Below are 24,737 nucleotides of genomic sequence, written 5' to 3' on the forward strand. Positions count from 1 at the left end.
GAGGAAACTGCATTTCAGAACCAGCAGAGACCTTGAACTTCTGACCCCCAGCCAGTGCCCCACACCCTCGTGCACCCTCTCCTCCTGGATGCTGCTAGCGAGGCCCCTGTGCTCCTCCCTGGGCCGCGGGGAACGTGCCTGTGTCGGGGGGGTGCCAAAGGGAGGGCGAACTTTACACGGATGTGACCTTTACACTGTCCCAGCCCTGGAAACATGGTCCCAGCCTTGGAAACGTTTCTCTCCTGACCTCATTGTATGAGAAAATGCTTCAGGTGGGAAAAGGGAAAAAGCTTGAGTCTAGGATGAAATGTGTCCATGACCCTCGGCCTCTCCCTGGAGCTGGGGATTGGGGTTCCCGCCTTGGTGAGACCATCCATCCAGCCTGGCAATGAGAGCTGCGCCTCTTCTCCACCTCGCTCACGCGGTTGTTGTGTCCATTTCTTTCAAGCCCAGCCTCTTCACTGAGGGGCCAGCAGCATCTTTTCAGGTCCAGCAAATGGCTGGACCCTGGGCCTGTCACAGCAGCCCTGTGACTGCTGTTCATCTTTCTCTTCCTGTCTTTGGCTTTTGTCAAAGCAGTCAAGGCCTTTTGAAAACACCAAGGCCAGGAGCTGGACCCCTTCTCATCCTCCCTGCCCTCAGAACAGCATCTCTCCTTTGACATCGCCCTTCCTGGGCGCAGGACAACTGGCACCTTGACAGATGGTGACCCGAGTTCCCCAAGTGCTGGAATGTGGGAGATATCAGAACCCCAGGCACCACTCCTCTCTTCTCCTCAGATTTGCTGTCATTATTTCATCATCGTTTTAATCTCATGGCTCGCCAAACAGCACTGTCAGTTGATAAATGATGGCAACATTGATTCCAGAGGGAGGGAAAAAAGATCTTAACTCTTCTGAGGGCTCCAGTCACTACCTTTTGGAGGCTGGCATTTTTAGAGAGGTCTGGTCTTCCCTCTTCAGAGCAGCGTCCTGGGGGTGGGCACAGTGTGGTGTTCTGCATTCTGGGGTTGGGGGGCGTGCTGTCTCCTAGGGCTTTTCTGAGAATTTTCATGTCTTTTTCTGGGCTTTGTTTGAGCAGCCATGGAAACCATTAGGTCTAATCAGCTGATATTAAAAAAAAAAAAAGTCTCTGCACCAATTACCTGTCTCTGGAGGAAGCACATTGCACACAGTAAATGCTCAGGAAGTAGCTGTTGAGGTGATTTCATTTGTGGGGGTGTAGGGGGAGAGAGATGAGGACACCGGAAGTCAAAGAAAGCTCTTCTCTATATCAGAAAGGAGCTTGGCCCAGCTCTGGCCAACCTGAGATAGGACTGACTGAACTGAAAACACCCCTTGCCCAGGGTCTCCCAGCCACCCAGCCAGGACAGACATGCCTCCGCCTTTAGGAACAGCATTATCCCCCACCCCACTCCCATCCCCAACACACTTTGTCTACTTACTCAATGATTTCTAGGAGAAAGCAACATTTTCGTGACTCTATTGTCTCAAGAAATTGTACGAACTGACCCAAGAAGTACTGTAAGGACTGTATATGTGGCTCTATCTACCCATCTGTAGATAGAGACACGACATAAAGATAAACAGGTAGATAGATGCACCTCCGAGTGCTGGAAAAGCCACAGCTTCCATGGTGCTTCCATGGACTATGGTGCATGGAATTGAGGAGGGCTTCAGTATAGGAAAAAGAAAGATTGTTTTTTAATCAACTACATCGTCGTTCAAAGAATGCAGTGAAAGACGCGCTATTTCTGCAAATCTGTAAGGGAAATAGCATGGAAAGAACCAGGGAAGAGATTTCAGGACAACATCTCCACAGCAAAATATCTTTTCTTCCCCTCTCCTTTGTGAGGAGCCTGAAAACCTTCCATCATGTCGTCTCCAGTGAGCAGCCGGCAGCGAGAGCTGCATGGGGTTTGCGCGTGTTGGCTGCTTCTCTAATGGTTCCTTTGTGACGGCCCTGCACAGAGCATGAGGCATACACAGACGGTGCACAGGTAGTATCTTTCCAGTTCAGGAAAAATAAAAAGTCCCAACCCAACCCTTCCTGCGATATTATTTTTAGTCTTTTCCTCCCCACCTGGCATAATTTGGTATAAATTATGTCTTCATCAATGTCAAATCCCCCTCCTGCCTTCTATTCTTTTAAAAAAATTATTTTCTTCACTGTTGTGTTCTACAAAATTGTCAACCCTCCCCAAACTCTGCTTTCTGATGGGAAAGTCATCGTGGAATTTCTTTTCCTTGTTCTGTCAGATGGCAGCAGGCTGGTCAAAGCCACACAGTCGCCACACCAGGAGGAGGCAGGAGCCGGGTGCTGGCATCATGTGTAGGAGTAGTCTATGTCGGGGATGCCACCGTCCCGGTAGCCCCGCGTGGCGCCGTAGCCGATGGTGTGTGTGCCCTTGCAGAGGCTGCTGCCGTTGGAGGGGAAGATGGTGTGGACCACATACTCGTCCTTGCTGTGGTAAGGGTTGACGGGCAGCATCTGCAGCCCGGGACCGCGGATTTCCAGGATGGAGTTATCCTTCTTGGTCCCCGACTCCAGATAGTCGTCCTTTTTCCGGTTGCCCCGGTTGTAGGCCCGCTCCCGGGTCAGCAGCTCGCTGGCCCGGTGCACGTACCAGCAGATGGCCCCCAGGACCAGGAAGAGGAAGACGAGGGCCACGGCGCCACCGATGATGCCCGCCACGGGCAGGCCCGCCATGGAGTCGGCATTCTGCTCCTGGTTGAGTGTGGTGGTGGGGCCGTAGCTGTCGGCCGTCTCCGCCTTGGCACACACGGGCGTCTCGTCGGCCACATAGGTGTTGCCGGTCTCCATGGTGACCATGCAGATGATATAGGTGGACTTGGGCTCCAGGGCCGTCAGCAGGTACTCTGTCTTGTCCCCCTGGACCAGAGTCTCTGTGATGGAGCCCACGGCTGGGCTGTGGCCCAGGCGCAGCCAGCTGAGCCGGAAGGAGGAGGCGGGGAGCGTGGCCTTCCACGTGATGCGGATGGAGTCCGCCGTCAGGGGCTTCACGTGGATGACCAGGGTCTTGGCACTATCGCCCGTGGCCATGGGGTAGTCGAGGCTGGAGTCAGGGAGGCGCAGCCCCGGCCTCTTAGCCTTGAGGGTGAAGAGTGAGCCCTGGGGTGTGGTGGCAGAGGCGTGGTCACTGGCCGTGGTCTTGGCGGCGGCGTTGGCTGCTCCGCCCTGCACCCCCGCCTCGAAACATTCGTCCATCTCGCTGGTGATGTCCTTGATGGCCATGCCCCGGACCTTCTCGGGGCCCTGGCACATGAGGCCTCGCACATTGACCACAGCCGCCCGTGCCTTCACCCAGTCCCGCAGCCACAGGAGGTTACAGCCGCAGAACCAGGGGTTGTTCCGGAGCAGCAGCTGGGCCAGGTTCTGCAGGTCATCGAACAGGCCGCGGGGCAGCGTGGTCAGGTTGTTGTTGGACAGGTCCAGGCGCTCCAGCTCACGCATCTTGGCCAGCGTGTTGTAGGGCACATGGCTGATGGCGTTGTCCTGCAGGTAGAGCTTCTGCAGGCGGGCGCTGGGCAGGTTGAGGGGCGGGGCAGCCAGCGAGTTGCGCACCAGCGAGAGCTCGGTCAAGTTCTGCAGGCGGCTGAAGGTGTCGTCGGCAATGCGCTGGTTGGCCAGCAGGTTGCCATCTAGCACCAGGCGCCGCAGGCTGCTGAGGCCCTTGAAGGCGTGCAGCGGGATGGTGGAGATACGGTTGTCATCCAGCCGCAGCTCCTCCAGTGTGCGGGGCAGCCCCGAGGGGATGCTGCTCAGGTGGTTCCTGCTCAGGAAGAGCAGCTTGAGCTGCCTGCTGTCGGCGAAGGCATCCTCCTCTATGCTGACGGTGGACACGGAGTTGTCATCCAGGTGCAGCTTCTCCAGCAGCGGGATGCGGGCCAGCGAGTCCCGGGCGATGGTGCGCACGTTGTTGTCCTGCAGGTGCAGCTCCCGCAGGGAGCGGGGCAGGTTGACGGGGAACTCATCCAGGTCGTTCTCGTAGAGGTAGATGACCTGCACGTTGACCTTGGTCTTGAGGTCCTGGGGGATGCCAGCATTGTTGATCTGGTTGTTCTGCAGGTAGAGGGTGGTGGCATCGTCGGGGATGTCGGCGGGGATGGAGGTGAGCCCCCGGTCGTTGCAGTAGATGAAGCCGTTGTCGCAGCGGCACACGGAGGGGCACGTGGTGCTGTCGATGACCTCCGTCAGGAAGGCGATGAGCCCATAGCAGAGGAGAAGCCAGTCCCGCAGGTCCATGGTGGCTGTGGTCATCACGACGGTGGCCGTGACGGTGGCAGTGGGCGTGGTGGTGGCGGTGGCAGTGGGGTGTGCCACCACCATGGTGGACGGCTGGGGGAGGCAGGCCCCACTGGACTTGCAGCCTCTACACCTGCAAGGAGCACAAGACATGTGCGGTGAGAGCGAGTCGGGTGTCCACCCACCTGCCGCTGAGGGGTGGCTGCCGTCGAGGCCACGGGCAGAGGTCAGGCCTCGAGGTGCATGCCCCGTGGCCCTTCCAAATGTCAAGTTTACATCACAGGTGATAGCTCGGGCTGAAGTCAGCCTCTAATGACATTGGCTAACGTTAATCTCAGCGGGAGCAAAGATGCTGCCCGTGAACAAGACAGACGTGGCCTTGGCCCTCCTGGACTGTGACCGTGGGCTTCGTGACGTTAATTTACTGGGAGCCGGGCTGCAGTTTCAGTCTCTTCTTTCAGGATCCCACACTAAACCAGTCTTTATGGCTGATGCTGAAAGTGGCTGCTCAGTGTTGATGGGATGGATTTAGAGCCACCATTTCTCATTGGAACAGGGATCTCGTATCCCTCTCTGGCTCGGAACCAGGGACTGAAGGGAAAGCTTGTTTCTGCGAGGCCTGTGAGCTCAAGGTGGGGGAGGGGCGTCACCAGAACCTGTAAAAAGAATCTGCCAGCGTCCTCACTGGCGAGCAGGGGAAAGTGGGGCGCTTCATCGTCTGGTGTTAAAACAACATGTCACTTGTGCATCTTATAGACAGAAGAATGAGGTGTCAACAGAACTGCTTTCCCACGGCTTTACAGAAATCTCTTTCTATCAGCGGTGCCCTTCCTACTGTGTTCCATGTAATGTGAGAAGTTATTCCATACTTTGCCCCCTTCCTAAATCACGAAATTTTCAGCTATTTTGAAAAAAATATGTATCTGTTTTCTTGCATTTAAAGACAGGAAACAAATAAAAGGAGGGAGGGGTCCACACTCTGAGGGAATTGTCTGCAAGGTGTAATTTTGGTTTTCACAAATGGAAAAATTGCAATGTAGATTTTTCTCATATTACGTTACTGTTCATAGTGGTAAAAAAAATCAATTAAAGAGAAATTATCTTTCAACCTCAGTGGGGAAGTGGTGTTCATGCAGCCGGCAAAGGTCTGCTTTATAACTCCAGGTTCACAAACGCTTTTCAGTGTGAGACACAATGGCCTCTGGGAGCCTGAGCTGAGGCTGCAGCCTGGAGGGCAGCCCTGGTGTGCAGAGCAGAATTGGGACCCACTCACTGGATGAGATGGTGGGGCCCCCACTCCCATGACCCAGGGAGCCTGTGTCTCCATGTCTCAACCATGTCAAACCCTTCTTCCTTCTGTCCCTCTCTATTCCTGGACTGCTCGTCACCCTTCAGGACCATGCTCAAACGTCTCCTCCTCTGCTAGGTCTTCCTCATGCCATATAGAGCTTCCCTCTGCTCCATCCATCCATCTATCCACCCATCCACCTACTTACCCATCCATCTATCCCTCCACCCAGCTCTACATCTATCTACCCACTCATCCATCCATCCATCCACCCATCTACTCATCCATCCATCCATCCACCTACCCATCCACTCATCCATCCATCCATCCACCCACCCATCCACCCACCCTCTCACCTATTTACCTATCTATCCATCCATCTACTCACCCATCCACCCACTCACCCATCCATCCATCCATCCATCCATCCATCCACCCATCCACTCATCCATCCATCCATCCACCCACCCATCCACCCACCCTCTCACCTATTTACCTATCTATCCATCCATCTACTCACCCATCCACCCACTCACCCATCCATCCATCCATCCACCCACCCACCCGCTTATCCATTCATGCATCTGTCCATCCAGTGAGGGGCCCTTTTGCGGTCACAGCCAGCCCAGGTTTCCAGCTGCACATCTGTCCCTTCCTCTGCACAAAGCCAGAGCCACAAAGGTTATGGAGCCTGGAGGTCCTGTCTCAAGATGCTTATGAGCAAAGAGGCAGGGCCAGGGCAGGTGCTGGGGACAGGAAGGCTCAGGCCTGCTCAAGGCCACCTTGCCTCGGTCTCAGGAGTCAGGTCTGAGCTCAGGAGCACCTCTGCCCAGGCCCCCAGCATCTGGCCAGAGGACGCACACCCTCCTCTGAGTCCTGGCACAAGGGATGCTGTTGGCCCCTGAGCTCATAGATTCCGGAGCAGTGCCCTGAGCAGGGGTCAGACTTGTTAAGGCCAAAGACGAGGCCAGACCGCCTTCTCTGGCATGAACATCAGTTCCCAGTGCCCACTCAGTTCATGGCCATAGCCCTCAGCCTCCAGATGCCCTGGCATCATAATAGAGTCTAAATTACACCTTTCAGAGATGCCTGATGGATAACCAAGAAGCATTTGGGAGGCAGGGACCCAAGGCCTTTCTCTTCCCCTGTCTGCGGCCCTCATCCATCTTGGCTGAGTCTCCCCTGCCGCCCCCTTCCCCAAGGCCTCGCGATGCTGAGCCCTGGCTCCAGGAAGGCAGGGAGGGGCCTGGGGTGGGGAGGAAGACAGCGTGCCTTGCCTGAGGAGCCCTTTAATTGCCCGGGTGCCACGAGGCCCTTTTATTCCCTTGTTTTGTGTTTGATGGTTTATGTGGCCATCAAATTAAACCCGGTAAATCGCCCGTCTTTTATGGGGTCACTTTTCATTGTTGCAAGAATCCCTCAGACTTCAGCATGGTGTGAGTTATGACTTGCCAGCTCCATGACTGACAGCTGGATCCTTGGCGTGCGATGGAAGTGGGGGAGGGGAGCAGTGAGATGGCTCAGACTAGAGGTATCCAGACCCCCACTAGCCGAGAGGTGACCTGGGGCATCATTCTTGGCATTTTCTATCAGTCGCTAGCTCCTGTCATCTAGGACAGAGACACCTGGGTTTGAGTACTGCCTCTCCCTCTTCCAGGCTGTGAGATCTTGAGCAAGTTACTTGCCCTCTCTGAGCTTTAGTTTCCTTGTCTATAAATGTAGCCATCAAGTTCCCCTTAGAGGGGAGTTCACTACTGAGCATTCAGTGAGGTAATACCTGCAAAGTACACCCTTGTAAGTGCATAAGGTTTAAAAGCTGCTGTAATTCTCTGACTGCTCCAGGCATACCGGTCTAGCCTCTGTGTTAACTGCTTGTCTCTCTCCTCTGCAATCCAGAGGCCCTTTCTTTACTCCCTGCTGTGCCTCCAGGGTAGACTGGGAGGCTGTAGGCCAAGCTGCTTCCTGGCAGAGACTCCCTGTCATTGCTGTGATGCTGGGTCTCCCCAACCTCAAACTGCATCCTCAGTCCTGTCCCCTCAAGCTAGGGTAGAAGCACTGACCCTAAGCCTGCTCTCCCTTGTGCTGCCTCTGGGCCTTTGCACGTGCTGTTCCTGCTTCTTGAACACCAACACACCTTCCCCGCTCAAGCTTCGCCAGGCCAGCTTCTGCTCACCCCCCAGCCTCAGCTTGGACGCCCCCTCCATGAAGCCTCCCAAGTTGTGTCTGGCTCTGCTTCCCATACCCACTTGACTGGTGGTAGTCGGACCTGAGTAATATCTGTAAATACCTGCCAACAGGATGGAGGTGCCTCCCTGTTGGAAATGCCTGGCCTCCCGGCGCTCTGACCCGTTGTCTTTCTCAAATCCCATCAAGCTGGGGCTGCCAGAGACCCACGGCCCTCTGGGGGGGGTCTTCTTGGGGAGTCAGAGTGACGGCAGGGGGCAGCTGCAGGACCCCAGGCCCAGCACAGGCCCTGGCACGCTGGATAGGAGAGGGCATCTACCACCACAGGCTCTGGGGATGGGGGCACATTTAGACATGACACACCAGGGGCTGAGCAGGGGTGGGGGCATGTGGCAGGAGGGAGCTAGGCATCCCAGGCAGTAGAGGGAAGTCTGGATAGGCCTCCCCCTGCCTCCCAGTCCCGGCCTTCCTCCCCATTTGCCAATGAAGGCAGCTCATGTGAGGATGTCCTGATGCTGCGTCCCCCGAAGTACCAGGTACAGTCTCCGTCCCCACTATGGGAATCAGAGAATTCCAGGTGGCACTGACCCTGAGAAGGAGGCATGTAGACTAGGAGCGGGGAGAGGACACCAGGGCTAGGTTTGAATCTGACCTCACCAGTCCTCAGCCGTGTGACCTCCAGTGACGCTCTCTGGGCCTCAGTTTCCTCATCTGTAACGTGTTGCTGAGAACCCCACTCTTCTGGGAAGATGACAAGGGAGGGGTTGTGTAAAGTGCCCGGCACAGGCCTGGAGGTTTTGGAAAGAAGGACTGCCCCACCCTATCCCTGGGAGGGACCCCAAGGTCCTCCTATGACCCACTCAGGGCGGCCACCCACCTGTCTTGGCTGAACTTCAGAAAGAGGGAGGGCAGACACGAGTGGGCAAGGGGGCCCCAGCTCAGAGAGAGGGAAGCCCCTCCCCCTCCCCCTTTCTGTGCACCCTCCCAGTCCCTCCCTTCAGCAAGGAGAATTCATTGTGTTTTCCCTAAACTTTGCCAGGTCCTCGGGTCCTTACTGGCAGAGCAGGGCCCGAGGTAGGAGGGAGGTGTGCAGGGCAGACTGGGGGCGAGAAGCAGTTTCTCAGCTCCAGAAGGACCCCTGCCCCACAGGAAGCAGTAACCTCCCCACCAGGCTGAGAGCTCCACCAGAGCAGGGTCACCTCCATACTTGTGATGGGTCCTCAGCAAACCTTTGTTTAAAGCAATGAGGGACCCCGCGTTTTTCTCCTCCACCAGCTGACACTAATCTCTCGGGGCTCAGCTACAAGCAACATGGAGAGAGGAGGGCCTAGAGGCAGGGGGGCCAGGCTCTACCTCCTGGTGCTCACAGGGGCCTGGGGAGAGCTCCCCTCTAGGAAGCCTCTTCCCTGAGAAGGCCTGCCTGGGATCAGTTCAGCTGCTCCACAAACCAAGGGTGGCCTTAAATCTCAGGCCTTCATCTGTAAAATGGGACCATAAACTATCTACTGCCCTGGGTGTTGAGCAGAGGGCCTGCTGCAGGTCCAGGAGATGTGAACTGCAGGCAGGAGGGGGACTTGCGACTTTTGTGTGAGTGGGGATTTTCCGAGCCCACCCTCGTTCAGGCAGAAGCCCCGGGCCTGCTCCTGCCCAGCCCGGTCTAGGCCCACTGGAGGCCCCTTCTTCAGGCAGGATGCCATGACCTCAAGGCCCTTCCAACCCTGCGTGGCACAACTTTGCTCCTGATCTCGGCTACTGGTGCCATTGAGAACTTGTAATGCATTCGGGAAGGGGGTGGGATTCTTTTAAAACCTAAAGTTAATTATTTTTCTAATTTCATGCCGCATGCATTATGCATCAGCTGTTATCACTGGCGGTAATTACAGACAGGTACGCAAATCCACTAAAAATGTACCTGGAGTTCACCTCACTGCGTAGGCCGTCTGGGCTGTGCCGGGCGGCAGGTTGTCCTGAACTTCAGAGAATGCAAATTGCTTTAAAAAACAAGACTTTAAAATTGTGTCTTAGGAGGTTAATTATATTGATAACAGTGTTCGATATTAAACTATTCAGGGCCAGGAGGGGTTGGGGGGGGCTGAAAGGAGACACATGTAATTTTGTTTCTTTCTTTCTCTGTATTATTTAATAAGATGTTCCTGCACCTATATTTCTGTCTGTCTGTGTGCATTTTTAGTAAAGCTGCCTAGACTGAGGCTTAATCCCATCTGGGAAGGAAAAAGGAAAGGTCAGGAGTTTTTCAGAAGGTAGGAGGAGGGCCTAAGGGCTGTTATTCTGGGTGGGGGGCAGCCCAGAGAACAGGGCGGGGGCCCTAGCTCTGCACTGCTGTTTCTCAGCAGCCAACGGGATCCTGACAGCCAGGGGCTGGGAGAGGAGCCGGGTGATCAGGAAAGACTGGGAATGGTGATGCTTATTGAGCATAAGACAGAGGCTTGGGTGGGGCTGGGGCTCCCCCTAGGAGCTGTGTGGCGTCCCCCACATGCAGGCCCTGTTCTTGGGGTGATCCCTCCCCTCCCCCAGTTGTTTATCACAAGTTGATTGTCAAGCCCTCCCACTAGGATGTAAACTTCTACGAGTCAGAATATGTTCTATCTTGTTCACTGGCCTAGTATAGAGCCTGGCATCAGAGGTGTTCATAAACACCTGTTGCATGAATGAATGAATGAATGAATGAGGATGCCAAAAGGGAGGCCCCAGAATCTGAAAGCCAGGACAGGGCAGTGGGAGAGAAGGGGGAGGCTGGCCCTCTGTCAGCCCCACGCTGGGAGGTAATAATGACAGGTGCCCTCACCACGGCCTCCCAGAGAGGCAAAGAGGTAGGTCTGAATTGTGCAGCAGGTGGCGGAGGAGCTGGACGGAGACCCAGGCTTTCCTTTCCCAGGTGTCTTACCTGCCCTCCTCAGCTGCCCAGTGGGGCCACCCCAGGCCCCGAGGGAGCAAACCCAGGGAAAACCCCTGGGTTTGCTCTTGTCTGCTCTGACATGGGCTGGCCAACCAGGCCTTGTCCAACTGCAGGTCTGCTTCCAGGCACAGAGGCTGGCCCAGCTTTCTTAGAGATGGCCCCTTCCCTCCCACCCCTGCAGATACGCACAAGCATGGAACTCACCCTCAGGACCCTGGAATCAGGGAGGTAGAGGACCCTGGAAAAACTGAGGCCCAGAGAGGAGAAGGAATGGCTCCAGGGCAGAGAGGACCCTCTAGCAGCCATGAACAGCCCTCTCCCTTGCCTACCTCCTCTGGCCCTGGCACTGAACTCTCAAACCCTTTCCCAAAGGGTTGGCATGGAGAGGATGATGGTGGACAGTATCCAACTCAAGCAGGATCTAATGGGGGCGACCCACCAGCAGGTCTGCAGACCCCTCTAGCCCTGTGGGGTCTGTCCCACTAGTAGCAGTAGCTGGCAAAGCTGAGCACCTGCTGCATGCTCAGCCCTGCACAAACGCCTCTCCTTTCCAGCTGGCCACAGCCCTGCGGAGCCTGTGTCCCCAGTGCACAAAGGGGAGCACACTCAGGGGAGGGAAGGGACGTCCCCAAGGTCACACTGCTCACAGCTGGAGGGCCAGGGTGCTAACCAACCTCTGTCTGGCCCCAGAGCCCAGTAAGCTGGTCTTTGTTTTCCTGCCTCGGAATGGAGGGAAGCTTGGGATGGAGGGAAGCTCAGCAGAGGCAGAGCCCAGCACCGAGCAGATGCTCCATAAATATCTGGGGTGCAGGCCTGCTGCTGCCCACCTCTGGCTTGGCCTCAGCCCCGGGAATTACCCACCAGTCTCTCCTAGGAGATGGGAGGAGAATAGGAGCAAGTGATGGGGCGGTAGGTAGGGATGGGGGAAGGGAGGCCGGCTGGGCAGGGGCCGAGCTCGGGCTCCAGAGAGCTCACAACGCCTCACGGCCCTGCTGCCAGGCTGGTGCGCCGTTATAATAAATAACAGTAAATAGCCGATCCGCAGGGCATCTTTCACGCTGGTGGCTAATAACATGGCTATTAATGCCCCCTCAGACGGCGTGCGGGCAGTGCGGCGCTGACAAATGTCCCAGGCCCTGGCGCCGTCATAAATCAGCCCCTCTCCTGGGGAAGAGTGCGGGGGAATTGTCATTTTCCATCTTGGTAATGAATTGGGGCTTCCCTGCCCTGCCCAGGGCGCTGCCGATAGAGGTGGCCTGAGGTTTCTGGGATTTGTGTTTGGGGAGGCATGAACCCTCCCTCCTGGCCTCTGGGAAGCCAGAAGAAGTAGGTCCCACCCCCCCACCCCCCACAAACAGCCAGACCACGCCACCGCTGCCACCGCCTGCTGTGTGACCTTAGGGCAATAACTGCCCATCTCTGGGCCCCATCAAGCCACTCTCACCAACAAAAGGGCTGAACTGGAGGCCAGAGCAGATGATGCCTAATGGCCGGCAGGTGCAAGGCCTTGGATGGTGGCTTTGGATCAACCCCACCCTGGGTTCTCCTGGCCAGGGCAGGGGAAGGCCTTGGATGGAGGGGACTTGTGGACCCTTTCCAGTTGGAGGGCAGCAGGTGCCATGGCCAGTGGCTAGTTCACCAAAGGTCCTGCCTCTCCAAGGCCTCACGGCTGCCCCCTCTGGTCAGAACTCAGAAGGGCTCAAAGTGAGACCTCCCCCAAGGGGCAACGGCTGGGAGGGGCGGGAATTTCCTCCAGGAAAGGTCACCCCCTTACATCCTGGGTCCACCTACCCTGGGGCAGAGCCCAGCAGCACAGGGGCCACCAGGTAGCAAAGGACCCCTCCCCTGGCAAGCAGATGCCACCAGTTGCTTCAGCTGCATGTGTGGGGTCGGTGGGGTGGAGCTGCAGATCTCCAACCCAGCCCGAAGAGGAGAGGCCCCATGTGTCCTGTGCCCTCCCTGGGCACGAGGAGCCCCTGGGCCTTCCTGGGCTACCGGAGCCCATCTGCATCCGCCTTACCTCCTTCGCTGCAGCCTGGCAGCCTGCAGCTCTGGATGCTGCGCTTCCGTCGAGGTGGGCCTGGGCCGTGCTTACATTCCAGCCCACCAGCCTTGGCACTCAGGGTGCAGACCACAGACCTGGGGTGTTGGGTGGTGCTGGGGGTGCCCGGGGCTCAGGGAGGAGACCCTGTGCTTCGCTCTGCTGGGCTCCTCGTGTTCAGACGTGGCTGCGGGTCTGGAGCAGCATCTCCCGCGCCCTAGGCTGCCAGCACTGCTGGCTTCTCCTCCTGGAATGAGGGGTTTGCGTGAGGGGCCTGCAGGGGTGCCCCCCGCAGCCCCGGGGCTCCCGTGCGCAACCTGAGGGTGTTCTGGGCCCCTGCTCTCCAGGCATGCCCTAGGGCCGGGCGCGCATCCTTGGGGAGGGTGGCCTCCCTGCCCTCTTTCAACTTCTGCCCTTTTGTCTGTTGGCCGCCACCTCTTCTGAAAGGCTTCTGTGTGGCTTTTACCCCTTCTTCTTTACCAAGTTTTGTTTTGTTTTGTTTTTAATCCCTTTAAGTCACTTGGCAGAATGGGCTCTGGTGCAGAGAGCGTTCTTGCGTGACAGAGCTGAGAGGGAGTCACTCTCCAAAGGATCGGTATTCCTGCCACTCAGGCTGTGTCTCCGGGGGAAGGAGGGGGTCCATTACCCCGCTGAGGAGTTCAGATGTTCACCGCGGGGCTGGAGCTGCTGACATGCGCTGCTGAGCTGTCAGGCCCCACATGCCCCTCTTTGGGAAGATGTTTGGGTGGGGCAGGGGGGGTGCATTCAGTCTTGCTTGGCTGCTCCTGTTTGTAGGAAGGCTTTCTTGCTGGGGAGATGGAGGGACGGGTTATTCCTGCTTCAGCCCTGGTCTCGTCTGTCCAGAGAAGAGTCCTTCTCACCCACTCCCTGCCTCCTCACCTGCCAAAAAGCAATACAAGTGATCAAGCCCAGGGAAATTAGGAGCCGCACGGGGACCGGCAGCCTGGGCTGCAGCCCCCTCTCCTCCCATCCCTCAGGAACCTGTTTTCTTTCTTTTTTTTTTTTTTTTTTGCGGTACGGGGGCCTCTCACTGTTGTGGCCTCTCCCATTGTGGAGCACAGGCTCCGGACGCGCAGGCTCAGCGGCCGTGGCTCACGGGCCTAGCAGCTCCACGGCATGTGGGATCTTCCCAGAGCGGGGCACGAACCCGTGTCCCCTGCATCGGCAGGCGGACTCTCAATCACTGCGCCACCAGGGAAGCCCAGGAACCTGTTTTCTTGAATGCCACTTTCCCATGATCTGGGATTTCTCCCTTCTCTTTCCAAATCCAGATAACAAACAGCCGGCCATGCCAAGCACCCTTCCTCGCAGCTCCCTGCTTTCCCTTTTCCTGGGGGTGGGAGAACTGGAAAGAGAAAAATGAAGTTCTGAGAGCTCCCAGCCATGCAGGGGCCGCCCGCCTGGCCCAGAGCCAGCTCTGCTTCCCCCAGCACCTGCTTCTCTTGCTATATGTCATTCAAAGGATCCAACTGGGCCACCATGGCCTTGGCTTCCCGAACAAGTGCTGCCTTTCCCCACCATGGGAAGCAGGAGCATCAGGGAAATGGGGAAGCTGGATCCCTGGCCTCCCCACCAAGGCCGGGGTCAGTGCTTCACATCCCGGCTGCCCTCCACGGCCACCTTCCCCTTCCCCAGAGACCTGGGAGCAGGGTTGGCTGTTCCTCAGAATCCAAAACAACCTGAGCTCTCTGGATCGCCTCTCATTAGCATGGCGTGTTGAAGGCCCACAGTGCCCTGGTGTCCATATTCCCCCTGCAGGAGCCCCTCTTTGGAAAAGGGCTTTTATTACACATCTGAGAGTGTTAGCTCTGGTTTGAAATTGGATCCAGATGGGCTCGGCTGCATCTGGGCACTTTTCTTTGTAGGGCCGAAGGTGGCTGATTTGAGAAATGCATGTTGTCCGAGGCTGTCACAAATAAAAACAAGGATATTTAGGGTGCACGTTATAACAAATCTAGAGCACAGACCGGGGGGTCACCGCTCACTGGGCGCCCAGCCCGGCAGGGAGTGCATGTAGGAAGAGGGGCAGGTGCTGGCCAGGTGGAGGTCAGGTGGAGGCTGATGGGTTGACGGGAGAAGGGGGGAGGTCTTGGGACAAGCTTCCCCAGGAGCAAGGAGGGTTAAGAAACAGCAAGGTTTAAGAGCCCACGGGACATCCCCCCTGAATGGCCAGGGTCTGGTACACACTCAAGGTGTGAGCAGGCAGGTGGGGTGCAGCTCCCTGGGAAGGGGCAGGCGGGGGTTGGGCAGGAGGGAAGATAAGGACAGAGTCCCCACAGGAGAGGTGAAGGCTGGGCTGCAGCACGGCTCTTATTGCTATTACACCCGCGTGATTTCATCCAATTATAAATTGTAATTTCTCTGTGAAAGGGAGAGATGGAAAGCATCCAATGAGGTCATCCGCCTCCCTGGCCGGGGCAAAGAAATTGTTTTATACCTTGGAGGGTGGGGGCAGAGGCTGCTGGGCCTCCGTATTTAGAGAGGATGGTGGCAGTGTCCTCAGAGCCAAGGCTCCAGCTGGCCATGGCCGGCTGATCCCCCATTACACAGCTCTGCTTTCGAAATTATGAATCCAGGAAGGCAGCTGCATCCTGCTGGCGTCAGGCCCTTCCCACAGCCCTCAGGATGAAGGCGACACTCCTATGGCAGCCTCCAAGGCCCCACAAGACCTGGCCCTGCCTGACGCCTCCCCCACCGCCCCGCCTCAACTCCCACCACCTCCCCCTAACTAACTCCCTGAGTTGGCCCCTGCCCTTCCCCATGCTGTTCCCCCTCCTGCAAGTGTCCATCCAACATCACCCCTCACCTCCTCTCTGTCTGCAGGGTTGCACAAACCGTGAGGGCCATGACATAATGTCTTGGAAGGGAATTATCTTGCTGGTTCAAGGAAGAGACCACATCCGCTCACCTGAGGCTGACCCCCTAGTGCCTGAGTCAGTGCCTTGCACACAGCAGGTGCTTAATAAATGCACCCAGTGAACTCCCCACTCTGCTTTCTCATTTAGAAAATCAAGGGTCCAAGCAAGGCTCTCAGTGGGCCTGTCCAGCCTTGTGTGTTCTGGGTAAGCCTCCCCTGCATCCCCCTTCCCTGAGTGTGGGAATCAGGCAGCACTGCACGCCCCAGGCCCCACTGAGGATATGGGCTCCTTGAGTGCTTCTGGGTGAGCGGGTGCCTCTCGGGTGTCTGGGGGGGTGTGTGCTCCAAGGGCAGCCTGGCCACAGTGCTTGTGAGGTGAGAGCACTTTCCCCGCATGGGTGCCTGATTATGATTGTTGTAGCCACCTGCACGCGCCGGGCCCAGGAATACCTCCTAAATGAGCCCTCCTGGCACACACCTATCATCAGGGCCATGCAGTCCCCAGTGGGCACAGTATTGGATCGAGTAAGCCTGGGCCACACAGTGCAAGCAAAGTCCTCAGTCAAGTTGACCAAGGACAAAGTGAATCTTCATGGCCCCAGGGTCTCAGTAAGCGGGAGCCACTCCTTGGCCAGTTCTGGGCACTCTGACCACAGGACAGCCTCTGCTCACCCTCCTTGCCTCGGCTCTCCCCTGTTCCCATAGGTCTGGTCCCTGCATTCCAGTGCCAAAGAACAATTTTTTGGGTCAACATAATAAAAGCTTCCATCTGTAAGTACTTGAGATGCTTACACAATTTTACTTTTTGTTATAAATAACAACATCTTAACTGTATTAAAAGAAATTTGAAAGGGGGGAAAGAAAGCCAAGTGCACAATCCCACGTCTCTATAGCACTCTCTGCATTTTGGCCAGATCTGTCTGCCTGTACATATACGCCATTTACAAGGGGACAATGTCCCTTATCCTTTTCCAGGTCATTTCTAATTTGCCATTTCCCCTGAGCCTCAGGACAACCCAGCACAGCTGGCGGGGCAGGGAGGACTGTCCGCACTGTGCAGGTGCAGTGACACTGAGAAGGGGGGGACTTGTCTAAGTTCGTATGACTTACATGACAGTGAGGACCTTGAACAATGGGCCAGTTTCCTTCTCCCTGCAGGATGCCAAGTCTCAGTGCAACAGAAACACAAGGTGGCCCTTAGGCCCATGCACCCAGGGACCTTGGGTTTCTCCTGAGTCCCTGTTATGCAATTATCCATCCATTCATCCATCTTTCTATCCATCCATCAACCATCTATCTCTCCATTCATCCATCCACCTGTCCATCTTTCCATCTGTCCGTCTGTTTTTCCATCTCTACATCCATCCATCCATCCATCCATCTATCTGGCAAATGTGTATTGAGACCCATCACGCTCCCGCCATTGTGCAGGACACATGGACCTAAAGAGGAGCCCCTGTCCTCTAGGAGCTCATGGTCCACTGGGGGAGGCCACTGGTTTGCAGAAGACCACAGTGTGAGATACACATAGGGCATTAGCAGAGCCAAAAGCCACTCCTTGCCCAGCCTGGGTGTGTGTTGGGGGGTGCCTGGATCATAGGGGGCTTTCTGGGGAAGGTGACACGGTACTGTGGTTCTGGGGTCCTCTAGACTCCCACATCACAATAGTCACGTGGGTTCAATGGCAAGCTAGAGTGGCGCAGGTGTCGCCGGGGTCCCCCCATCCATCTTTCAGGGTGGCCACCCCAACTTTGGGCCCCAGGGCCTCCACCTGAAGTGGAAACGCTCTGCAGCTTTACAGTTCCCACCTGCCTTGAAGATCAGTACTCACTGATATTAATTCCTATATTAGCAATTAGCCTTCCTGCTTCTTTCCAACCTATGGCTCTTTGGGATGGATTTTATGTGTGTGTCATTAATCAGATTCCTGTATGTGCTGCTGGAAACCCAGGTGGGCTTTATGGCTGGTGACTTAGCCGAGTGGCGTTTTAAATGAACAACATGCCTGCCCCCCTCCCTGGGCAGAGCTGCCCCGTGGCAAAGAGGGCAGAGTTTAGATCATTGTAAGCAGGTCAAAGCTGGCGCGAGCTAGGAGACCAAAGGTGTTCTTTCATTTTAGACATCCAGGCTGAGGTCAACATCTGTATCTGACCTCTAGAGATGAAAAGGCTCTTTGTGACTCAAACCTGGAGTTTGTTCCGTGGCTGCTGACTTCCTGCCGTGAGGACGGCCATCCACAGGGCCTGTCCCTTCTCCTGCACTGCAGTGTGTGTGTCACTCACTCCTCGCTGTGCCAGCGTGGACCCGGGTGCTGCCACAGTCATGTGCCCTCTCTCCCGGATGCAGAGGGCTGGGGGCCAGGGCCATGGGTCAGGGAGAGCTTTTCCTTTTGGGAGTGTGGACTGCTCCTGTAACATAGTCAGCATGGTAGGGGGTTAGGCAGGAAAGGCGTTTCAGGCTGAGGGAACAGCATATGCAAAGGCTCAGAGGTGAGAGGGCTTGGTGCAGTGAGAAGGTTGGTGTCCCAAAGCTCTGAGTTAGTGGAGGGCAATGATCTAAGCTGAAGTGGGAGATGGGATTCTTGGGGGGAGTTTCAAATGCTCTGCTGAGGGGCCTGGTCTTCATTTTGAGGGCAGTGGGCAGCCAGCGAGGGTGCCCAGGCAGGAAGGGGCATGACCAGATCTTCGTGGAGAATTGGAGGGTACGAGGGTGCATGGGAGGGGACCAGCGAGAGGCTGGGACAATGTCCTCAGGAGGAGGGGTGGGGAGCAGGGGGCTTGAGGGGAAGGGACTGACTTGGAGGCCTCCCTGAAGACAAGCCCAGGGGCTGAGTGGGTTCCCTCCACCTTCTCCTCCTCGCTGGAGGGTGGCTGAGGGTGGCTCCCGTGACCACATGAAGCAGCACCATGGGTGGCTGGCCCGCCGGGGGCTCTGAGCCTGCCCGAGGGGGGTGTTAGTTCTAGGTGCCCTGGGCAGGGCAGCAGGGAGGCCTCTGGAGGGGGCGTGCTGGAGGCTCCAGCCCCTCCCTCTGCATGTGATTCGGCCCCCCTGCCCCCTTCTCACTCGCTTTGGCCCCAAGGCTTGGCATGGCAGCATGGCACCCACACAGCATTGTGGGTGAGAAGGGGAGGAGGTGAGGGAGCCTGCATTCGGGCGTGAACCCTCCCAGCCTCCACTCTGCTAATTAAACCATTTCCTAACAAAACCCAGACTTTCAGGGATGGGCGTGCAAGCGTGTGAGCCGGCGGGCAGTGCCCAGAGCAGAGAAGCCGCCGGCTCCAGGGTCCCAGGCTCTTCCAGGCATGGCTTGTACCAGTTTAGGGTGCTGCCCCCACAATGTGGCCGAGCAGTGGGCACCTAGAAAGGCCATCAAGTGGGCACTGTCATCCCTGGGCAGCGGTGAGACAGAAGAGCAGCCAGGTGCCTGCAGAGGCCTCCCGCACCTGGAGTGGTCTCGTGCCTTTGAAATCTCCTCCGAGCCAGCAGGCTGCGGGAGGGACTCGGTGCTGCGGGAGCTGCGAGAGCGGGCGAGGGCGCTGGCTGGCCAAGGGCACTGGCACTCAGCTGGGCTCATGACCACTGCTCTCAGCCAGAGGGCGGGAAGGCCCTCGACGGGGACTGCAGGTGGTCCTGCTGTTCGGGAGGGGCGGAGGAGGGTGAGGGCACAAGGACCTCCAAGGCCCGCCCCTCTGCCCGCGTAGAGGGAAGCAGCGGTGGGGCCAGCCTGTGCATGACACGGGGCATTCGTGGCCTTTGCCCGCTGCCCGCGGCTCCCAGGAAGGGGCTGCCTGCTGGCCAGGTCTACCCCGCAGGGCTTGTCGTAACCGGCTGTGTCCAGCCCGTGGGAGCCCGGGGAGGATGAGTCTGGCGTAGCGCAGCGAAGGCCAGGCCTTTCTCAGGAAATTGGGCTTTGCCGACTGAACAGTGGCTGTGCATTTCCCACCGCACCCCACTGTGAGCTCTTAGCGGGGTTGGCCCTCGGTGGATGCAGGTGGTGGGAGCCCCAGGCAGAAGACCCGGTCCCCTCCCGGCCACCAGCCTCTGTGTGCTCTTACCCGGGCCCCTGGCCACCCTGGCCACAAGATGGGCCCTGCAGAGTCTACATGACATAACTCTCGAGCAGATGTTTGAAGCAGGACTTTGCTGGCGTGTCTGGTAGGCTTGGGGTCATGGGGGTCACAGTTAGCGGCCTCCCAGGGAGCAGGATGAGGAGCTTTCAGAACCCAGGCTCTGCTCGTGGGGTCTTAGCTCCCCTCCTCCACAACCCCTTCCCTCAGCCCCCTCCCCAGCCTCAGATTCCTTCAGGAGCCCTACACCCTATGGGCACAGGCAGGTCCTTGGGGTTTAGCATGCACCCGGGGGACCTCAGCACCCCTCCAGCTGCTGCATTCACAATGCCACTCCTCCTTAGACCTCCACCCCTGACCACACTCAAAGCCATGAGCTGGGGATTCCAGACCACGCACCTACATCCTCCAAGTTACTCAGGTGCAGCTGGTGGAAGCTGCCTTTTCTTCCAGAAGTATCTACTTCGCTCTCGTCAGCTGTGCCGACCCCCAGCCCCCAGGGACAGGCACCCTCCCGCCTGGCTCCCCCCCGCCTGGCTCCCCGGCTCTTCAGATTCCCTGCACCAGCAGAAGCCTGTGCCAAGGGATTTTTGCCTCTGCGTTGGAAATCTCTCGCCCCTCCCCTCCTTCCCGTAAACTCTCTCTCCAGCTGGGAGCAACGCGCGCCGCCCAGGCCAGGCGGCCAGGCTTTGTTAATATTTACAGCCAGTGGCTCAGGAAGCTATTAGCTTCCTTTTCTTGTTGTTAATTGAAAGAGGAGAAAATGGTTGTAACACTTCAAAAGGACTTAAAGCGCAGCCTGAGAGACCAGCTGAATTGGGAGGAAGGGAAGAGGGAGGGACTATTTTAAATAAAGAAAGGAAGCCCACACCCCACGCGAGGGTGGATTGATGCTCCTTCCCGGCTCTGCAGCCGCTTGGCTTTCCTCTGAGGTTTCCTCATTGCCACTCATGTATATTTTCCTTTTCATTTGGGAATCTGCCTTAAGGATAGAAAGAGGAAGAAAAGGGATTCATGGCGTATTTTGTTAATAATGGGGCTCTTTGAAGCTGCGGCTAACGAGGCCCCTGGCACCTTCACTCCTGGAGCACATGGGCCGGCCTCGCCTGGCAGCTGCTTCCCTGTCCTGTGGCCACCAAAAAACCGGCGCTCACCTTCCAGGATACAGGCCCAGACAGGGGCCATTGGGCTAAAGGGATTCCCTGGCCTCAGAATCCCCCCACCCCCGTGGACCCCATGGACAGCCAGGGATGCCATGGTCATGATGGGTGGGGGGACTTTCTGAATCCTGGTAGACAAGGAGCTGGGGATCCAGCATTGCCGGGTCTCTGGCCTCTGTGGTTGGCCTCCCCGAACCCCATTTCCTCAAGATAAATGATCCCTCCTATAACACCTGAAGAGTTAGCTCCTGGAGTCCGACCTATGATGTAAGCAACCAAACGGCTCTGCCAGTCTCCCTGTGGTCAGATAGGGCGGATTGGGTGACTCAGAAGGTCTTTGCTCTGGGAGCCTGCCATTTGGTTCTGGCTGATAAGTGCCGCTGCCTCCTCCAGGAAGCCTTCCCTGACCCTCCCTTGTCCCCAGCCTCCTTTAGAATGGCCTCTCAGGCTCCCCTGGCACCCTGCTCTCTATTAGACTGGCTTTCTCTGTGTCTGCAGAGCAAGGTGACCGACTGCTCCAGACACGGAGGGCCCCGGCTCCTAGTTCTGGATGGGCTGTGCTGAAAGGAGGGACAGACTGCACCCTGCTCCCTGCCTGCTTCTGCCTGGGTCAGACTAAACAGGAGCCCTGTTCAGTCTGAGCTCCACGAGATGCACAGCCACACTGCAGGGCAGGAGACCCAGAGGAGTGCGAGGCAGCTAGGGCAGTGACGGAGGGAGGATGGGACGGTTCGGGGAAGAGAGCTGGTCCCCTGTCCTCCGTTTTCTGGACAGCTGACCTAGAGAAGGAAGACCAGCCTACTGTGGGGAGGCCCAAGAACTAGAAGGACCAGGAGAGATTCAGTTAAGGAAGAAATCTGTAACAGGCAGAGATGCCCAAAGATGGGCCAGACTTCCACTGCCGCGGGTGCCAAGGCCCAGGCTGGATGGCCGCTTAGCAGTGAGGCTGGACCAGGATGACCATGTCAGGTGGGGGCCTAGCCAATCCCCTGAGGTCCGCTCTTGCAGCCATGCTGTGGTTCCTTCTGGCTACCTCCACAAAGCCCCAGCCCTGTACTCTCCACCCTGGATTCTAATTGTCTTTAACCCCCTGGCTGTGACCTCTTAAGGGCAAGGACTGTGTCAGCAGCCGTGACGACAAGCGTCGCTAAACTGATTGAGTTCTGACTATAGCCCAGGCACACAGAGCTACGTGGATAATAATAATACGACAATGACAACGACAGTAGCTACCGTATTAAGTCTGAGGCGGGCACTATTCTTACATCACCTCACCGAACCCGCAGGCACTATGATTACCCTTTCAGTTTTCCACCTGAGGAAACAGAGATTTTCAGGAGCCTGCCCAAGGTCACACAGTGGGTCCACCGCGGAGCCCGAACACAAACCCACTCTCGACTCAGCTCTGTGCCCACGGCACATTTCCTGTGTGGCCGGGACTAGAGGGCTGCGCTCAGACGGGCAGGAGGCGGCAGGCCAGCGCTCCCCCACCCGGTACACAGGGCGCATCAGCGTGTTAAAAGCTCTGAGAAGTCCCGTCTCAGAGATACCAATTTAGGGCTTCCCTGGTGGCGCAGTGGTTGAGAGTCCGCCTGCCGATGCAGGGGACACGGGTTCGTGCCCCGGTCCGGGAGGATCCCGCATGCCGTGGAGCGGCTGGGCCCGTGAGCCATGGCCACTGAGGAGCCTGTGCTCCGCGACGGGAGAGGCCACGACAGTGAGAGGCCCGCGTACCGCAAAAAAAAAAAAAAAAAAAAAAGATACCAATTTAACCCTGTTCGCTCCAGCGGTTACCTGTTACCCTCTGTTAACCTGTTAGCACGTTCTTCAGATCACGCTTTGGGAGACGCAGTATGATGTTTGGTGAGTGTCTGCTGTGTGCCAGGCAGTGGTGAGGACAGGCCTGTCTCTGCCCTTAACACCCCCCCACCCAGCTCGCTGCCTAGCCCGTGCCTAGCACATGAGAGGCACACGCATCAGCAAATGCAGGCCAAATGAGGGAGGGGATGGATGTGTAGATAAGCTGATCTGGGGCCACGGGAAGCCACAGGTCCTGGCCAGACGCAATCTCTGTCCTGAGCTGCCCCCATCGCCTCCTCCTCCAGCCCTGGACGGATGCTGCCCCCTCCGGCCACACCCAGCCTCGTCCTTACCCCTGGAGGCCAGGTCAGGCCAGGTGGACTGGAAGCAGGCTGCCCCTCGCAGGCCCTACCGTGCTTTCTGGGCAGGTTGCAGCCCTCTGCCCCGACCCCAGGGCCCCTCTTCCCTTCCCTTCCAGCTCTGTGACTCTGGCCTTGACATTCCAATCACATCCCCCAGCCCTGCCTAGAATACTAATTCTCCCAAGATGAAACCATCCATGTTTAATTTTTGTAAGTGCCAGGCAGAAAGAAAAGACAAGAAAAGGGAAGCATCCGTGGTGGAAGTTGGGGCCCTCCTTGAGGCTGTGTTCAGAGCTTTTCTGGGCAGCTGGCCTTGAGAAGGTACAGTGCCACCTCCCTCCCCCTCCCCGCCCCCACCATGGTCACACTGCCCCGATGAGGGCCAGGAGGGGGTCGGCCATGTGCGGTGCTACCAGCTATCCCAGGACCAACTTGCTGTCCCTAAAACAGGCCAAGCAGGGGGGCAGCAGCAGGGGCCCAGTCTGGCCTTCTGAACACACCAGGGCATGCTGCTGGCCCTGGCTTGGGAGGGTTGTTTTTTGAGGCCTTCAGGGGGGAGCCCCCTTAATTAAGAGTGGGCAGCCAGGCTGCCTCTCCCCTGTCCATTGTTTGCAAATTAGGTTTCTGCCCAGCTCCTGCCAGAAAATGGAGCCTGGGGCCTCCCCAGATGGGCTGGGGTCACAGTGGGGATAGAGGGAGGGCTGGGAGGCAGGGGCAACCTGGGAGTGCCCACAGTGGGCACAGGGAGAGTGCTTCAGTGCTAGATGACCTTGGATGAGTCCTTGACCTGTTGGGGCCTCAGCTGCCTCCTTGGGGCACTGGGATGTGGCTACAGGGTTAGGAGGGCTGTTAATAGGTGGTTAACAGCCTGGAGTCAGAGGTCAGAGTTGAACTCCTTGTGTAGCTTCAACAGCTGTGTTACTTGGGGCCAGTGTGTTATGTCTCTGAGTGTCCGGTTTCTGTATGTATGAGCTGGAGTAATGAGGGAAGCACCTCACAGCACCTCATGGGCCTGTGGTGACGATCCAAGGAGGTACCGTGTGGATGCCCTAAGGACCAGTCTTGCACTCTAGGCACATATGGAAGCCAGCGATTATTATTATCATAACCCCTGAGACAAGTGCTCTTCCCTCGGCGTCCTGTCGGACTGCCTGGGAAACCCACCTCCCTCCTGCAGCCCCTCTGCCCCAGCCTCAGCCTGTGGCCCCAGACCAGCAGACTCTTGCTGCGTCTGACTCTCCCTCGCACCAGCCTGGCCCTGGGACAGGAGCTTAGCTCGGTGCCACCTCCGCCCTGCATCCCAGTTTAACGCCCTCGTGTCCCCAGAGGGAAGAATGAAATTGTCATGGCAGGAAACATGACAGAACATGAAACGTGATGAAATCATCTATGTAAATTATGAAATACAAATCACAGCCCTTTCCTTCTGCAGCAGGGTAAACGCTGGCAAAGGCTCTGTGGGCTGGAGACCCTGTAGTGGAGGCCTCCGGGCCCCCGAACCCCTAGACCAGGTACTGTGACTGGCGGCTGCTGGCGGCTCCAGCCTCCCCGCCAGCCACTCACACCCTCTCCCTCCTCCTCCAGCAAGCAGGGTCCCGGAGACCACTGGCTGGCCCCGAGGCCTCAGCGAGACACCACTCTGTGCAATTTCTGCTCTGTAGCCCCCGTGAATTAGATCCGGGCCAGGACCACTGCTACGCTCCTCCCTTCCCCTCCTCTCCCAGTTCACGTCCTCCCTTAGGTTTTTCCCACGAGCTCAGGCACAGGACCCCTG

General features: G+C 57.2%; 2 protein-coding genes across 3 annotated transcripts in view; one reads left to right on the forward strand and one right to left on the reverse strand.

The window, feature by feature from the left end:
• MACROD1 (mono-ADP ribosylhydrolase 1) overlaps positions 1-24,737 on the forward strand; it is a 151,608-nt gene that overhangs the window by 39,101 nt on the left and 87,770 nt on the right. The gene's annotated exons all lie outside the window — the stretch shown is intronic.
• On the reverse strand, positions 1,699-4,365 carry FLRT1 (fibronectin leucine rich transmembrane protein 1). The gene has a single exon (XM_082626861.1). The coding sequence runs from the start codon at positions 4,348-4,350 to the stop codon at positions 2,326-2,328; it is 2,025 nt and encodes a 674-aa protein (XP_082482987.1). The 5' UTR covers positions 4,351-4,365; the 3' UTR covers positions 1,699-2,325.

This window comes from Mesoplodon mirus, assembly GCF_964341445.2.
Source record: "Mesoplodon mirus genome assembly, chromosome: 7".
Taxonomy (NCBI): Eukaryota; Metazoa; Chordata; class Mammalia; order Artiodactyla; family Ziphiidae; genus Mesoplodon; species Mesoplodon mirus.